This window comes from Agrilus planipennis, unplaced genomic scaffold (assembly GCF_000699045.2).
Source record: "Agrilus planipennis isolate EAB-ADULT unplaced genomic scaffold, Apla_2.0 scaffold34, whole genome shotgun sequence".
NCBI classification, from domain to species: domain Eukaryota; kingdom Metazoa; phylum Arthropoda; class Insecta; order Coleoptera; family Buprestidae; genus Agrilus; species Agrilus planipennis.
Genome location: NW_020439170.1, coordinates 975,736 through 994,523, shown reverse-complemented (window position 1 = coordinate 994,523; position 18,788 = coordinate 975,736). Strand labels below are relative to the sequence as shown.

The window sequence follows — 18,788 nt, the reverse complement described above, 5'->3', positions numbered from 1 at the left end:
TGGAAGTCAATAAAAAATAGGCGAGATAGGTTGGTAGGACACCTTCTCAGGCATGAAGGTCTAGTCAGAGACATATTAGAGGCAGAAACAGGAGTTAGGAGGGGTAGAGGTAGACCTAGATTAGATTACTGTTAGCAAATAGTTAAGGATATGGGTTGTTCTAGTTTTAGGAAAATGTGAAGATTAGCTTAGGATAGAGTAGAAAGAGTTAAGGTGCGTGTCCAACCAGTCTTAGGACTGACGACCTTATGATGATGATGATGAGTGAATTTCATTTGTTTTAATTATTGAAAAATCCTGTTGCCACCAATAATAGTGGCCTACTTTAATATTTTGAAACACAATGTATTTAAATGGGATATTTTATAATATAAAATAGAGAGTTTTAGTGTTTCGAGAGTGTTGCTCTGCATTTATCTAATAGTAAGTATCTGTAATTATTGATTTGCTTCCTTCCTTCCATTTCGACGCGTCAACCTGCTGACGGTATTTCGTTTAAAAACTGTCAACAGTCTACAAATCAACATTCACTAATTGTTCCCATAGGGATTTTTCAAATGACTGCTCTTAAGAAGATTGTTCCAATTACTCATCGGTAGAAAACAATCTGGGTTATATTTCTAATCCCCTTTTGTTTCATTCAATGTAGTTTTTCTAATGACAGAGTTGATTGCCTTCCCTTTAATTTTAAAACAACCTCCTATTTCAAATATTGCTTATATCTGCTTATTCTTTCCAAAACTTATATCTTTACTGACTTTAGCGGTAAAAAAAGCATTTCTACATACTATAATAGGAATTACTCTTTCCTTTAATTTCAAAAAAGATACAAAAGTTCATGCTAAAACGAACTCTCCAAACCGCAGGTTTTGAGCTTTTATGGTTTAGATGCTGTTTGGTCTTAATCAAAAAGCTTTAAAATGGTGTTTCCTTTCAAAAACAGTTGAATATCTCAAAAACTACTTAAAGAACTTTTAACAAAGTCTAGCTAAATTTAAACAGAAAAACAAAAAATGTAACAATATATAATATATATCCATTAGCTAGCTTCCAGAAGAAATGACTGAAAATATTTTTCTGTGTACGCACCATATGATTCCAGACCTTCTTATAGAAGTATTTTTTTTTTAAATGTATAATAACAAAGTTATGGACCAAATGGAACACCCTGTATACTGTTTAAGTGGGAAGTATTTCTCAAAGAATGCAGATAATAAGTGTCAAACCATCGGCTATTAAAATACAATTTCTGACTTACCCAAAACGGTAAAAGTCCCTTTTCTTTATCCATTTTGATGCCTTCATGCAACCTTTGTCCACGCATTGATAAGTTTTCGTCACTCTCTATAAACCTCACGTGTACCAAACCAATAAGGGCTGCCTTTTCTACACTTGAATGTGCTTGATCAGAACAGTATGCAACCAATCTGGAATTGATATCTGCAGCTTCACACTCGGGATACAGTTTTTGATATTTTCGGATCGCTTTAGTTCTTCCCGCCAACAGACACACCAGGGTTGATTCACTTGCCGTTGTCTAACAAAAAAGATTATTCCAATCATGAAAACCCAGTTTTGGTAAAAAGTGGAATCATGCTGTTCCTGATTCGGGTCTAAAGGCATTTGAGTGGCGAACTTCTTCAGCCGGATCAGACATTGGAAATAGAAGGATCTGGAAGGACCCCTAAAGAAGCCACTCGTGCTAGTGAAATGTTAAGAGGCAACTTCAACAGACGACGGCCTTTAGGCTCGAATCAGAACAGCATTAATTCACCTACTGGCCATGAAAGTCTTTACTAATTTGTCAAAAAGTAGAATCATGTAGAATTTACAACACCCACCCATAAAACTGCTTCAAATATTGCAATGCTATCAACTGTAACTGTAAGATTATATACACCAGCTAAAAAAGGTTGACAGCATTGTGAAATTTTTTTTTACATTGTGGTGTCAACTTCAGAAGCTGATATCGTAAACTCTGCATCTAATCACAGTTTAACAAGAAAATAGACATGAAATTTACCTGTATTACACCACCACCTGGAGAATCTTTATGTAAGTGAAGAAAATCTTCAGGTAATCCAATCATCTTCCCCAACCAATTTGTTACAACCGTTTCGAGCTCCGTACAAGCTGGACTTGCAGCCTAAACAGAGAAAGGAATTTTATCAAATTTTATTTTTTGACAATTGAGATCCGTCAAATGGGAGGAGCCTAAAAACATGGCGTCGATTAGGGAAAATTTATCGTAGTTCCTATAGTGTACCGTGCAAGTAAGTTTTTAAATTACGATAAAATGATAAGTATTGACACAATATGTGATTGGGCTGACACAAAGCCTCGGAAAGGAAATTTCCTTGAAGGTGAGCGTGTTTTTAATGCCAATCACATTATAAAATTTGGAAATAACAAATTCCGTCAAGTTTACTGCCTACTTTTTACAAACTTCGGATTTAAAAAGTGATTCACGTTATATAATTGGTGAGGTGATTCTGGGTGATTTAAGCAATATCATATCAATAACTTACACGTGCAAAACCGATTTAAGAGAACGTTGCAAACACATTATTGCAACTTTGTTGTATTGCAGCAGGTAGGTTCTTAGCCTCAAAATACTTATATCGTATCATTAGAATTGCATATAAATAAATAATTTCTCATTTTATAATTTTAGTATGATTCTAGTTGTAAATATTAAGGTTATGGCTGATGGTAAATACTTGCTGAAATATAATCATGTGCATTAAAATGACGTGAACAAATTTTTATTCCGGAATTCACTTCTTTGATACCTACTGCTTTCATCCAAGCTTCTATTAGTTTACTTTTTTCTCTAATTTTCCGAATATATTTTTTACATATATAAAACGGTTAGTTTTTATTGGAAAGTAGTTAATGTAGGTGAAGAGTGAAGATCTATGTCTGAAGTGCTATTGCAGCTTTTCACTGAACATATTAACTTTTTATTTGATTTAACTTAAGAAGAAAACTTCGTCGACTCCATCATCAAAAAAATTTTTACTTTTTCAACGTGTTTTACAATTTAAATAAACAATTTTACAATTTGCGTGCACAGTTCCTATTTTTCCCTCATTCGAGTTATAAATTTTGCCACCAGATGGTGTATGCCCATTTGACGGAACCCAATAGCGTCAGTTTATAAAATGTCATAAAAAGGTAAAATATAATAAGTAGTAAATTCTTTGTGAGTATATGGCCACGTGCATAAAATGTTACTGTGGAGTTCCTAAAAAGCTCGTCGTAGGAAATTTCAGATATCGGATAGTTTTAATTACGTGCGGTGAATGTCAATGGGACAAAGATGACATATACTGCGGCTGGTGCGATTCTGAATTGACCCCAAAAGGTGAAGCTGAGGCACTATACGCTGCTAAAACTCTCAAGGAAGCTCGGTACAGATTCGACTACGCATTCACTTCAGCTCTTTCAAGGGCCCAATCGACCCTTCGTATTATTCTGGATGAAACAAAACAAATCAACACATCAACACATTCAACATGGTATCTGAACGATCGTCATTACGGAATTGTAACCGGAATGAACAAATACGAGGCTGTTCGCAAATACGGACTAGAATCCATTTGTTGCTGGGACCAAACGTATCAGAGTTTACCGCCACCCATGGAGAAGGACCACCCGTACTACGACCAATTAGTGAATGACCCACGATACGAAAATGATCCCACCGAAGAACAATTTCCATTGTCAGAATCATTTGAACAAGTTGCTAAACGTACACTGGTCTTTTGGAATAGGGAGATAATACCGAAAATGAAAGCAGGGAAAAGGATTGTTATCGTAAGTCACTGGGCAAGTCTGATTGGAATCATCAAATTGCTTGATAATCTTCACGAAACAGACATATTTTGTGTCGACTTGCCACGCGGTGTGCCCGTTGTCTATTTTTTGAACAGAAAACTGCAACCTGTTGAAAACGGTAGTCGAATATTATTGAGGAAAACAGAACCAAAGAAGAAACCAAATCCATGTTTACAATTCGAATAACTCATAACAATATTTAGATGCTTACAGTTGTACATAAAAATATGAATAATTAAAGTAACATGTATGCTTGATCTTGGCCAATAAAATTGAAAAACTGATACCTTATATTACGAATTTCTGACAACTTTTTCCCACGGCTCATTCATATAGAATTATGTCTACAGTCAAATCACGACAAAAAAATTATAAAGCAATACGCCTAAGTTGCCCTATGGGTAGCAAGAATCCGCACGTTTTTCTGGATTAAAATGTAGCCCTTATGACAATCCTGGACATTAACCATTTAACACCAAGTTTTATCCAAAACTATTTAACCGTTAAGACGGAATTGCATAATAAGCATCGGAACGTTCACAACTATATATTGCAAAGATGTAGGATAGATATAAGTGATTATCTTCTTTTCAAGAATATGAAGAAAAATGTTAATGATTTTAAAGACTTCTTTTGTTAACTTTACCTAATAAGTAGGTAAGTACATGTATTAAATTACACTTGAACAAATTGTGAAAAAATGAAACTTAGTGAAAAGGTATGGTGCGTAATTCCTTAGGGAGAGCATTCCAAACGGTTGGTATACTTGCAATCAAACGAGCCAAGGAGTGTTTCCAATTTGTCTATCTTATTCGTTATGATTATTTTTTTATTATGATTCGACTACAGATGTGATTCTAATATTGGAAATTATGCATGGCGTGCTGATGAGAATTAATAAATTGCCATCTACATCTGCTACTTTCGGTGGGTTACTGATCAAGAACTTAATATTATTTAATAGATAAATATAAAAATGGCTAATTTTCTTACCCATGTAAATCCTAAACAATTTATAGCATCGGCAAGCATATCTCCTAACAGAGATGGGAAGCTATTCAGTGCTGGAAAATACGCGTGCATGTGAGGGCTTTGCCAATGGGTAACTCCTGGCATAATAATTTCCTCAATGTCTTGGAAAATTCTCGACCATTTTTCCCCTTGAACGGGTGCACTTTCTGGAATTTTTTTCCGTAGATACCCCGGCTTCTGGTCCGGAAAAACTCGGCGTTTTCTTATATCACGAATATAATCAGCAATGTAATCAACCATTTCTTTTCCTGCGTTATAAATTTTAGAAACGTATGTCGATAATTAAAATATATAAATAAAACTGATTAAATAAACCGAATGCCATCTTGAGTTTCAAAAAGCAATTACTGATAATTACTCTCACTACCTATGTATAGCATTTTTGTATTTATAAAAGAAAACACTAAAGTAGTCCCAACAAATATTTATTAAAACGCCAGATACGACAGAGAAAACAAAACCAATAGCGTATTTATTGCAGCGAATTTTANTTATTAATTTATAAATTCTTATATTTAAGAGCTTTTTGGTGAAATATATATTTGAACGTTCTCCAGGTCGATGATCTAGTTATACTGAACACAATGTTCAAAAGTATCTATGTAATTATAGTATCACTGCATTCATGTTCTCTAATTCTAATATCATGGGATCGAGCGCTTTGTCCTATGTTTCAGATTATTTAGACCAGAGAACTTATATATACACCACTGATTATGTAAAGCTAGCGACTATCATGAAAAATTATTATTACTTTTGGTACCTACATTCTCTTAAAGAAGAACCAGTTAAGTCAAAAAGGCTGTCATCAAGTCAGGCTTTTTATTAAAATTTTGTTGAAACTACATACGTATAGCGATATTAATAATGTTTCGTCAAGTGTACACCTCTCTTGGTATTAATATGCTTTCCCTTAGTAAAATAGTGTTATTCTACCTATAAACATTTTAAATTGGTTTAGTTTCTTTATTTGTGCGAACAACAAAGTCGATGTGAAGCGATTGTCTATATTACCGGGAAAGAGTTGTTCATTTTCAATCAAGTTCACTTTATAGCTTTCTAAACTGAATTTTATTGCTCGAATTTACACAAATAAACTACTGGATTCGCAACAAAGAAATACGCGAAATTGAATAAAAGCACAGCAAGTGATAGTATAAGATCTCATATACAATACGTCTTCAATAACACGTTTAAAACAATTACAAAGACGGAAAGGAAGCTTTCGTCAGTCAGAGTTTTTACAATAGTATTTCAGGATTCAACTTACCCCTTATTCTGTATTCTTCTACGTCCATTCTGTAAACGTAAGTATTAATTTAGAACTTTTACTCAGAAAAGCAAGTAAAACAACAAGAGAATATGGAGAAATATTAACTGTTTAGTAGTAATTTCACTCAAATTAAATTAAAGACACCTAAAACTAACAATATTTATTTCAATCTTCTAACTATAAGTGAAGTAAATTGTATTTATAGATGTCCTTTTTTGCAGACCTTAGGATTATTTCAATTTCAGGATAACACTTAAATTTAATCTATTTTCTGAATACATGTGTATCAACTGCTATGGTTAATACTATTAATGGACATATTTCACTCATAATTTTTGTCTAAACATAATCTGCTAATAGTATTTTCTTAATGAGATAATCGCTGAATTCGATACTATTTCTAAGGATTCGATTTTCCGTTTGTCAAAATATTATAATCTCATTTGGGTAGCTAATTTTGAATAAATGTAGGTCCTAAAAATTTACAGTGAAAAACACGTCAGCCACAGAACATCACAAAAGTTATATAGACAAAAAACGATATTAATAAATTTATGGTAATTAATTAAAAAGTTCATTTTTAATAATACCTACAATATTTAGAGCTATAAGCCTAACGGGTTATACATCCCTTAATTATTTTCTTATGGTGAGTTTCTGTAGCTATATGTATAAAAACTAACAAGTATTTTCACTAGAAATACTTACGCGAAAAGTAGATTATATTACCAACGGAAAACTGACTATAGACTGAAGTCAATACAATCAACAAGTGAGAGAATCCAGCTATATATACATGTAGGGTTTCCTCCACCCCTTGTACAGTTTCGCTTCACAACCGCATTTTGTTGTCATTTCCTCTTCTTTAATAAAAGAACTAAGCCATCAGGCTATACAGAAAATTGCCCGCATCAAAAAAACAGAAATTAAAATTAAACGTTATCAAAATTATTAAAAGCAATACCTTTCCAATTCAAACTTGAAATTTCGTTATAAACTTCTTGAGTAAATTCTATTTTAAACACGGTACCTACATGAAACAGTGTTTATAAAAGTGCTTAAAATATAGTAACTGGAACTTTTCAACATAAGAGAAATACAAAAGATCGTCAAAGGCTAGTACTTACGATTAGAGACTAATGTTTATAGTTTATTACAGTTTATACAAGAGACGAGGGAATTACAGATGGACATTTCTGTTTTATTAGTTACCTCCTTCGAGGTAATGTGTAAAACGTAGCAAATCAAATACAATCTTCCAAGGTTGAAGAAAAACATCTTCAAATCCCTTAATCCCATGTGTACCTGTACTAATTACTATTGCAAACAACAAACCCTTTTACCAGCCAAGGTTACATATAGAGAAGGTTAAGTTACGTAAAGTTACCCCTCCTGCTAGGGGCATTTTCTATAGCATTTCCAAACACAAGTTAACATAACTTAGGTTAAATATGATAGGTTAAATTAAGTTAGATAAAATATCCCCCCTTACCCTAAGAGGTTTTTCCTACCCCCTCTAATAAGTGAGGCTCTAAATACAGTATTCGTCACAAATAGATTTCATTTATTACAAATTTCTTGTGGTTGTAGCGACTTCGGATGTAACGTCAAGTTCGGGTGTAGCAACTGTTTTTAATGAATCATTTGTAATAAATCCCTAGTAATCCCATGCAGATATATCTTTTGTTTAGATCCACACAGATGGTCAGCAAGTACGGTGTCCTTTATCGTTCGTTTATAGATGTTAGACGTTAAAATAGTTCAGTTACAAAGTGATATTCTAAGTAGCAACTGTTTAATAAATCTTTTGAAAAAGTATGACTCCTAGATACACATAAAAAAATGGGGTAATCGTTTGAAATTAAAAAATGGTGAAAACTATATATACGTGTATGTATCTCTATACCTTTGCCTGTAACGACTTCCGGATATAACGAAAATTACAGTGTCCCTTCGTCCCGAAATCCACTGTATATAAAACACCTTCTCCTCGATTTAATCATGTAAACTTTTCATAAATGGGTCATTCTAAGCCATCTTCAAGAAAAAAAATTAAATTTTCGAAAAGTTCGTGACAGAAATCATATCGAATACTTTTTAAATATGTCTATAAATCTCAGTAGAAACGTATCTAGAATAAGGCATTTCTACTTAAAGAAACGGGTAAAAAATATAGTTAGAATTGTACTACTTATTTTCTCACAAGAAATATGCAAGAGGGCTTAGAAAATTTTTATTAACTACTTAAACTTGACGTATTCTTAAGTATCATAATATTCGTTATCGCATCAAAAAATGGCTTTTGCACGTTCAGTACAGAAAGCTGCAAAAATAAACAAACTTATGAAGATATTGAGAGAAGAAAAGGAGTACTCTGTAAGTTTAGCGAGTGGCACCAAAAGAAAAATATCGTCCAGACTCAAACATCCTCATGCTAAACTCAGATTTCGAAGTAAAATTGGAATGTTACTTAAGAAGATATTTCCTGTTACCGAAGGCACTAAAATCAATATGTTCTTTTACAAACTAAGAAAAGACGGATCGTTTGAAAATTTTACCTTTAAAAGTTTAGTTGGATTTGTAAGCGGGATTTTTTTAACTTATCTATTTTTTATGATTTTTGTTTTCCAATTGAATATGAAATTTGGTACAGCAACTATTATGTGTTCGGCTATTGGAGGAATACTTACAATTGGACTAGCATTTAGCTACAAAGTAAGGTAAAACAAACTGCCTGTATTTATTAAAATTTGCTCGGTTTATTTATCTTAATGAAAAGAAGGAATTTTATAATTTTTTATAGTCAATACATCACTGAAGTACCAATCAGATTTCATAGTTACGTATCTATGTTAAATTTTGGACATTTATAAATTAATAGGCAAAGTTACTGCAGCGATTACTATATATGTATGTATCTATTAAAATACAGAGTGTCCAAACAAGTAGATAATTGTAAGCCTTAAACATCATCGAAATAACATCCACCCTTCCCATTTTATGTGGCTCACCTTATAACATCTTAATTTTCTCTACTCCATCAGAATACAATCAAGCCTACATCACTGTTTAGGTCTCGAATTAATTGATAGAGAATATCTAATAATCTAAATATTAAGCACAAATCAAAGTATACAAGGTCTATTCAAAAAGTATAGCGAATTTTGTGTTTTTTCAAAATTTATTTATTTATTCAAGAATATTTATTTTGTCTTGCAATTAATATTCCTTATTGACTATTCTACCCTGTAGCAAAAACTCATGATGCGCCACGCCCCTATAATCAAAGAAAACTATAAGCAAAACCTTCACATTCGACCTAACTCAGCGCACTTTTTCCGTTCTTGGCTCCTGCGGCAGCTTCCATTGGGATGATTGAGCTTTAGTTTCCACGTCATAACCATAAACTCATAATTTGGGTAGTCACGCACAGTCCAAAAGCTCCTTAGCAATTTTAGTGCGAAAATCGAATATACGTAACCCACGGAAATTCAAAATTCGCGATACTTTTTGAACAAACCTCGTATATTCAGTCGAGATCCAAACTTTCCAAGGTAAAATTTGAATAAATCATAAGAAATAATTTTTATTTGAAAATTCGTGTTGTTTCGTCCTGCAGCAGCCTGTATATACTCATATTGCCAACGTGTACATTACAAAATCGGTCAAAAGTAAAATCCTTTTACTTCAATACGCCCTAAGCTTTAAATACAATTGAGTGCCATTGACACGCGTGAACTATCGTACTTTAAACGGGATGGTATTGTATAAAAATTAATTTTTTAGTTGATGTCAGACCTATTAATGGTTTTATTGTTCTTTTGATGCAAACAAAACATTTTTAGATAAAACTAAATTCTTATTATTGTTTGATATTGTTCTGGTGCTGACTCGAACTTAATTAAGATGCTTATTAAACTAATTTGAATTTATATTTACAAAAGGTTCTTCCATTAATTCTGACTAGCTTTCATATTTGCATACATTTTCTACCGCGCTCCAGAAAGTCAAATCAGATGAATTAAAGATTCATTAGAAAATCATAAAATTAAAAACAATAATCAAATCTCATAATTAATTCTGGTGTTCAAAATATTGATGGTGTCAATATGATGAAGATGCAAACTTTTCTCATGTTGTTTGTTTCCAGATGCATTGTTCTATTGCTTCTCCCAACGTGTTTTTCAAAAAGAGGAAGGCAGGCGCTTCTGGCCTACGCATTTATTTTGTCCCTTACTGGACCTGCCAAGAATACTTTAAACAATATGGGAATTCTGAATGAGTCTCTTGCATGTGGACAGGTACATAAATGAATTACATAATTACCTCATAAAAATAAGTAGGGTGGTAGTCCAAATAGTTAGGAATATGAGAAATCTACATAATTTTAAAAGAATACGAAAATTGGATACGTTTAGAATGAATGGTTAAAACTGACAACCTTTATCATAATGACAGACTAAACGCATCAGAAATTGAAAAGAATATCAGATAGTATACTTATTTTCGACATAATTTTTGGCATTGAGTCTAAATCTGGGCCCAAAATTGCCGCAGCACGTTAGGATTTTGAGAAATTGAAAATCAATATTTTTGGCCTTTTGGAGACCAACAGTAATCGATGTGTTATTCAACAGCAAACTTGAATCTTTTTTCAGAATTGCCTTAACAACCTGAAACGTAGAGACATTCAAAAACCACAACTTAAATTATCATCGTTCAAAATTTGGGATTGAGATTTTCCAAATAAAGGCAGTTCTGATAAGTCAGATTCAAGACTGCCTCGTCGTTTTGCTTCACCTATTGACGCTCGAAAAAAAGCTGAAAAATTGAATTTTTTTTAGAAATTGAAAAAATAGTATCTCTGTTGTCAGTTTATCCATGTTGACCATGTCTGAAATTCATTGACAAGTAATTACTCACTATGATCAGATAAATACTGGCTATGTTCAAATTACAAATTAATATTTTCAGCTGTTTACAAAATTATCTGAATAAAAATATTAAACTATAATTATCTTAAATCACGCGTATACGTCATAATCATCATAAGGTCGTCAGTCCTAAGACTGATTGGACATGCACCTCCACTCCTTCCTATCCTGAGCTAATCTTCGCATTTCCCTAAAACTAGAGCAACCCATATCCTTAACTATTTGCAAACAGTAATCTAATCTAGGTATACCTCCACCCCTCCTAACTCCCGTTTCTGCCTCTAATATGTCTCTGACTAGACCTTCATGCCTGAGAATGTGTCCTACCAACCTATCTCGTTTATTTTTATTGACTTCCATAGAGTCCTCTGTTCTCCTATCTTTCTAATACCTCTTCATTTCTAACCTTCTCTATCCACGGTATCATTCGCCTGTAACACCACTTTTCGAACACTTTTAACCTTTTCTTTTCTGCCGCGCCCACTGTCCATGTTTCGCACTCGTACAGCACCGCGCTCCAAACATACACCCTTAATAATCTTTCGAATTTCTAAATTAACCGTTCGCGAGCATAAAAGTGTCTTCTTTTTATTAAAGGAAGCTCGACCCTATGCTATCCTCTGCTTTATATCCCTACTACATCCGTCCTGACTTATCTGACTTCCTAGATACCTAAAATCGGCCACTTCTTCTAGTTTTTCGTATTTAATAAAAATATCGTAAGGACATGGTCCCTTATTTTAGTCGATTCTGTTATTTAATTCATACCCACCTTTTTTTGTAAGGAGCAATTAAAAGAAGCACTCAAACATATAATTGATGCAATAAAAAAACCGTTCTATGCGATCAAAGATGCCCTCAAAACTGTTGTAAAAGCTGTTAAGAATATCGTTAAGAAAATTAAAGAAATGTTGCTTGCTATAAAGAGAATTATTTTGAGCATTGGTGAGTGAAAATATTTTTTTTGTAATCTTTGCTCCAAAAAATATATCCTTTCAGTGAATGTTATCAACGCAACCTTCCAGTTTCTAGCTAGAATATTTAACATTTGCAACAAAGAAGTGGGAACTCCATTCCAACGATGTTCAAGAGCATTCGAAGATGCTATAAGTGATTGTAATGCTAAATTAGGATCCTACTTTAGCTGGTTATGTTCTATAACATACCTGGTTCAAGGCGTTTGTTACATTGTTAAAAAGTTGGATTTCATATGTATTCTGGTTGACTTCGTTAGCAGTTCAGTTGTCGGGGTAATTATAAGAAGTAAGGATCATTTAGTTAACGAAAGTATCTTCTAAAGAAAAAATAAACTAAAATTGCTTTTTAATGGTTCAAATGGTTTAATGAAAATTCCACATTTTTTGCACTTTATACGTTTTAAAGGTATCACATGCCGAAACAATTATAGAGTTTCTATTAAACTATTTGAAGTACGAGGGCGGTTCAATAAGTACCCGTGTTTGCAGACGGAGGACGTTCCTGAAGGAAATTGGTGTTATCATCGTGTGCTGCCATCTATCAAACCACGCCAAAACGAATTTCAGACTGATTGATTGTTATTTTCGCTAAGATGGAAAAAGAGCAGTATCGTTCGGTAACTCGCTTTTTGTTTTTGGATGGAAAAAAATGCGAGGAGATGAAAACAAAGTTGGATACTGTTTATGGAGACATTTCGCCATCTACGACCACAGTTAGTTGTTGCTTCAACGAATTTAAACGTGGGCAAAGATCCGTTTTTAATAGGAGCGACCAGGAAGCCTGGCAAACGTTGTTACCGACGAAGGAAGAACGATCACTGGACAATACTACAGTGAGTTATTTGACCGCTTCGACAAAAAATTGAGGAAGACACGGACGCATCTGACGAAAAAGAAGGTGCGTTTTCAACACGATAACGCACCGGCACATTCATCAGGAGTTGTTGCCGCCAAAATGCACGAATTACGTTATGAATTTGGTGCCGCACACCCCGTACTCACTCGATTTGACTCCCTGCGACTTCATCTTGTTCCCTACCATGAAGAAATGACTAGCGAGAAAGACATTTAGCTCAAACGAGGAAGTCATCGCCGAGGCAGGGGGGATTTTGGAGAGTTCGACAAATGTTATTTTTTGGAGGGGTCAAAAAAATGGCAGGGTCGTTGGGAGAAGTGTATCTTTCTAAAAGGGGACTATGTTGAAAAATAAAAAAATAAATTTTAAAAAAAAAGGCGTCTTCCTTTCTAACACGGGTACTTATTGAACCGCCCTCGTATATAAAAGCTGATTTCGATTAGATTCGACGTATTCCAAATCATAAACTTTGAAGCTACATAACCTGCGTATCTTTAGTTTTAATTTCCTTTTTCTCCCATTAATTTTTAGGAATGAAAAACTTTGTACGCCGTATAAAAGCAATGTTTTATGTACAATTGAGATTTTCTCATTCGTTCCACTTTGAAACAAATCAGTCAAAAACAATGAATGAAATGACTGCAGGAATAGCGACAGAGTTTAAGAATCGAACTCAAAGATTGGTGCAAATATTTGATATTATGAATTGCGCAGCGTCACTATTTTTCGTTCTTGCTGTTATTAAGTAAGTTCTTCGATGAATAAAATAATTAAATTTAAAAGCCACAATTAAAAAGTTTCAATTTTTTGAAGTTATATTTCATTTGACGCGCCGAGAGTAAAATTTTTGTATGAAACAGAAAATTCGCGCGCATATCTAACCAAAATTACACAGTATAGAACCAGCAGGATTGATGCGGGTTAACCACCACTTGACTGGTTTAAGGTGAAACTGGGGCTCAGGTCTCGGAGAGTTCACCCTTCGGCCAGTTGTAGGTTATTTAAATACCGATGCTGTCCTAATTCGAGTCTAAAGGTCACATCTAGCATCGGACATGGAAGGACCTCTGAAGAAACTCACCACACATGCTAGCGAAACGTTAGGATACAAGTCCAACCGACGATGACCTTTAGACCCGAATCAAGACAGCAGCAGTTTTCAAACTGGCCGCGAAAGACTTTACCTATTTGTCCTTATTTAAATAAATACACAATTATTATTATGTACTATGTACATACCGGCTTAATAATATTATAAATATAACTTCTACATAGACAGACTACATCACTTTCTTTTTTTTCCAATTCTTTCAATTGGTTTTATATTTGAGATTCTGCTATTTCTGAAAAATATTTCTGCTTGAAGGGAGATGTACGTATAATTTTCAGTCGAAAGAGCTTGAATAAAATTTCTTTTATCTGCATTAACAACCTTTTTTATTGTTTTTTTAGAGTAATATACTATCGTCATAAGTTTTTAACAAGTGAAACGTTTGACAATAGATACATAACGCAAGATTTTCGGCAGTTGGACATGAGAAGAGCTCACATGGAGGTCGAAACTGTTTTACCCCTTAATCATAGAGAAAGAAAGAAATACGTTTCGGTACTTTTCTAAAAATTCACCTGTACTTTACTACAGGGGGTTGTAGATAGAATAAATGAGCGATTTCAGTGTCAACTAACGCTTTGATCTCTAATTATATCTGACACTCAATGATCAAAAAATGTTTTATTTAATTGATGATGAATTCAGTATAAAGAAGATGACGTCAAAGAACAGACTTGACATGGACATTGGGTCAAAGAACCTATCAGCATTTCTGTCCCGTTTTTTAATGTTACCAATGAAGGCCTTACTTATCTTGTTGTTCCTTTTTCTAAACTCTTTTATAATCAATAATTGTGACCATCCTAGAGCTTCAAGGATCTTGCCTTCAATCCTAGGGTTCCATTATTTACACTCAATTAATAACATATGAAAAATGCCACTATTTTAATCGATTTAATATCAATTGATGTAAGATGCAGTTAGAAGTCAAATAAGTTACTGGACTTCAAAATCCCCCTTCATTTTATCTATTACCTCTATATGTATAACAATTGGAATACCTTTTCTTCCCATTTTAGTCGACCTCTATAAGATTGATCAATTCCGAAAGAAAGAAACTAAGCAAAGCTGCAATGACTGTATTTGTTGCTACAATAAAAATGACTGTCTATATTTTAATAGATTATGCACTTTTTTGGACTCTGAAAATGATTCGGTACCACGCAAGATTTCAATCCAAAGTAAAAGGTAAACGATGACGTGCTTCTAATTTAATACTTTACATAATTAAGTACATCTGTAAAGTGAAGATGATAAATACAATGAGACTAATACTTGTTTGTACTTAAGCAGAAAACTTTGATCTAAATACTCATTTTCTTTTCCCTTTTTAGCCCCGAACATGCCAACGCTTCATGTTACTGGAAATGGATTCGTTGCAAAGTTACTGAGAAGTATAGTAACAGCGTTTCAGCCAATAGGATTACATATCGAAATAGATACAATACCATGTCTACCTGATCCAATCCCACCTGACTTTGATCGCTACATTCAAATAGGTTTATTCTTATTATGACCATCATCCATCATTTCTTCTAACTCACTGCTTCTTTATTAAAAGCTAGAGAAACCTACATTTCTAATTACATTCGAACAGTAATCTAATCTGGGTCTACCTCTAATCCTCTTAACTCCTGTTTAGTTCTAATATGTCTCTGATTACCCTTCATGTCTGAGAAAGTGTCCTACTTCCAATTTCTTATTGACCTCCTCATTTCTAACTATCTCTGCCTTCCTATAACTCCAAAACGTTTCTAACTTTGTAATATCCATAACACACCTTTTATTTGAAAAACGCGTATTGGAAACTTTAGAAAGAAGTAATTTATTATTGTAAATATAAAAATTAGAATAAAATTGATTGGTAATGTTTCACCGCTTTTACATGGATTTTTAACAATTATTTTCTTTCTTATGCCATTTATTATTCATTTTAAATGTAGGGATACACTAAAATCTTTTTGGTATTTGGTATTTTTTATTTATCCTCAATCCTGAAATCATTACAAAATTAGTAATTCTTCTATGCTTCTTTAAAATGATATTAGGGGATATTTAAGGGTTGTGAAACCTTACTGTTTTTATTCTAATCTACGGTTCATCATGTTTCGCAGAGACCAAAGCATTTTATATTATAAATAATCGTTTTAATAGCTTCCTGTATAGTCCTGTGTTGGATCTTGTCAATTTTGGAACCCTATGGGCTTAGAATGCGACACTGCGTCATGTGCTATTATCATCCTTTACGGGCTAAAGAAAGAGCCGTCTGGCTCTTTAATCATATACTTAGTGCGCGAAGATCATTTCTGAAATTCGCGAGAAGGCAACTCAGAAGAAAAGTGATGGGCGACAAAAATTTAAGGAAACAATCATTCAAGCAATTTCTTGTATCTCGTTTAATGTACGTAAGATCTGTTTAATGTTGACACCGATGAGTACAAAAATACATATATACTTATCAATTTTTATAGAGATCGATGCCCTTTTATGAAAAACTTCCTGAAAATAAAAAACGTGGAATCGTGTCTATTGTGTGAGGAAATGCTCCAGTCTGAGCCATCAACAGCAGTTAAATGTCAAACCCCTGGATGTCCGGGAGTATACTGTCGGTTGTGTTATAACGATCTTAAAAATGTTTGTACAATATGCCAAGATCCAAGGGAATATGGAGACTACTCAGACATTGATGAAGAAAAGTACTTCACCTTTCAATATATCTTTATCTTTTGTTCGTAATCGTGACGATTATTTTTATTACAGAGACTCATCGGATGATAAAGCCTCAGCACCAACGAAAAAAACGAAACCAGAAGACAAAATTACAAAAAGAAGAAAAGACACCAAGGAAGGCTCAGAAAGCAGTACCAGTGGGTATTCTGATAGTTATCAAACCAGCGATAAAAAATCGACCCTCAACCTAACGGCACATTCCACACCTTCTGGCGATATAGAGAAACAGGACCTGCCAGCTTATGCTTCCATGCAAATTTTCCTTGATCCTGAATCAGGAGTAAGTGAATCAAAAGCAAGTCTCTCGAAATATTCAAAATCAAGCCGACGATCTCGAGGAAGAAAAAGATCACAAAAGAAATCTTCTGCTTCTAAATATTCAAAATCTTCCAAAAGGCGTTCGTCAAAAAATAGACGAAATAAAGGGAGAAGATCGAGGAACCCATCTGATGAAGATTCTCAAGATCTTCTGGAACTTGGTATGCATCCCTTGCGAGACAAAACGTATGAAAAAGAATCACAAATAGACAACCAAAAGCGTATAAAATTAACAAGAAATAAGCGAAAATCACGATCACCAGTAATTTCTAAAGAAACGGAACATTCCAGTTTTGCTATCGATACTGAAAACACCAGTGACGAATATCCGGATAAGTTGAAAATCACTTCTATAACTTTTGAAGACTCATCAGACTTGTCATTTCCGACGGATACTAGTATTATATCAGAACTGAAGCCCCTTAAAACCAAGAAATTTGCACGAAGAAAAAACAGAAAAAAGGATAAAATTCAGAGAAACACACTTTCTACATCCGAACAAAAAACAACAAAGAAATCGAGTAAAGCGTCCAAACCAATAAAAAACTCAAGCCGCATATTTAAAACCACTAAACCAAAGTCTTCAGAAACATACACATCGAACGAAAGCTCCACATCGAGTGATCGAACCAGTGAAAGTGAAAATGCTTCGGATTTGAAACAAAAATTAGTAGATAAATCGTCGGACTCAAGTTTAATAACAGAACTTCAACAGCGTAAGATATTTGCAAAAACGCGAAATAATATAACAACGGACACATCTTCTTCCGACGAAATGGTACATCCAAAGTCAAAATTCATAAAGTCACGAAAGAAGACAACAAGATCTAAATCAACTCAATTCTCAAATACCGTATCAGTTGGCACACGAACGTCAGTACTTAAACATGTAGGGCTTCATTCACCAACACCACTTATAAAACCACCTGCACCTCCCCCATTTTTACAATCATCTCCTGAATCGAAGGCTATGAATGAAGATAATGCACCACCAACAACGAAAACTTCAACAAAATCAGTTAACAAAACTAAAAGAGATGTCAAGGAACATTTACGAGGTGGCGAAGACATTCCAATGGAAAATATAAAAAAGTTCCTAACCGGGCCTAAAAGATTTAAGTTACCTGCACGTCAACCAATCAAGGTATTTTCACCTATGAAGTCGTTATCTGGTGTTATATCAGAACTGAAAAACGTTTTGGGCGAAGAAAGTTTAAGAGACAATAAATTAACTGATAATATAGAAACACTGCCCCTTCCTCCAATACCTACAACTTTAAGTATGAACCAAGAATCAATAGGAACTGTAGATTTAATTCCAGAGAAAATTGAAAGTAAAACACATAAAACCACAATAAATACAGACAATCGTCATTCGTCTCACAAAATAATTGCTGGTTCTTCGACGATTGCTCCAACAACAAATAGGATACAACATCAGCAACAGAATTTTTTTAGAATAGAGCGGGAAATTAACACACCAGTCCGTTCTCATGAAAATCGCAACATGCCAACAGTACGAGAAAGAGTAAGAGCTTACGAAGCAGCTTTTGGAACCGATCAATATTTAGATGACCACTCATCGACTGTCTCTGCAACAGACTTGATAAGAAATGAAGATTCTCAGTTTGATATCTACTTTACACCACAAAATAGAAATCCGTTTAGATTTAGAGAAACATCACAGTATCAAATTCCTCATCTTAATTTGATTTCT

At 33.8% G+C, this 18,788-nt stretch overlaps 2 protein-coding genes across 2 annotated transcripts in view; one reads left to right on the top strand and one right to left on the bottom strand.

Annotated features, from left to right (window-relative positions):
- The window catches only part of LOC108735124 (histidine decarboxylase), a 14,810-nt gene extending 7,920 nt beyond the window's left edge, over positions 1–6,890 (bottom strand). Inside the window, exons 1-5 of the mRNA XM_018466960.1 lie at positions 6,854–6,890; positions 6,143–6,171; positions 4,834–5,120; positions 2,024–2,146; positions 1,259–1,537 (exon numbers count right to left, since the gene is read on the bottom strand). Coding sequence (XP_018322462.1) covers positions 1,259–1,537; positions 2,024–2,146; positions 4,834–5,120; positions 6,143–6,170 — 717 coding nt within the window. The 5' untranslated portion in view covers position 6,171; positions 6,854–6,890. The remainder of the gene's footprint in view (positions 1–1,258; positions 1,538–2,023; positions 2,147–4,833; positions 5,121–6,142; positions 6,172–6,853) is intronic.
- A 1,751-nt stretch (positions 6,891–8,641) lies between these two features.
- Positions 8,642–17,128, top strand: LOC108735109 (DC-STAMP domain-containing protein 2-like). Its single transcript, XM_018466936.2, has 12 exons — positions 8,642–8,865; positions 10,296–10,446; positions 11,865–12,024; positions 12,079–12,342; positions 13,444–13,657; positions 14,365–14,518; positions 15,043–15,211; positions 15,358–15,522; positions 16,178–16,424; positions 16,495–16,719; positions 16,784–17,033; positions 17,078–17,128. The coding sequence occupies exons 1-12, from the start codon at positions 8,657–8,659 to the stop codon at positions 17,126–17,128; spliced, it is 2,259 nt and encodes a 752-aa protein (XP_018322438.2). The 5' UTR covers positions 8,642–8,656.
- The last annotated feature ends 1,660 nt before the right edge of the window (positions 17,129–18,788 follow it).

What these genes read in the sequence shown, in the direction of transcription:
- LOC108735109 (XM_018466936.2), top strand. Translation starts at nt 8,657, where the DNA reads ATGTTCTTTTACAAACTAAGAAAAGACGGATCGTTTGAAAATTTTACC. An exon ending in AGTCTCTTGCATGTGGACAG is followed by an intron (nt 10,447 to 11,864) that starts GTACATAAATGA and finishes TTTTTTTGTAAG; the next exon opens with GAGCAATTAAAAGAAGCACT. An exon ending in TGTCGGGGTAATTATAAGAA is followed by an intron (nt 12,343 to 13,443) that starts GTAAGGATCATT and finishes ATTAATTTTTAG; the next exon opens with GAATGAAAAACTTTGTACGC.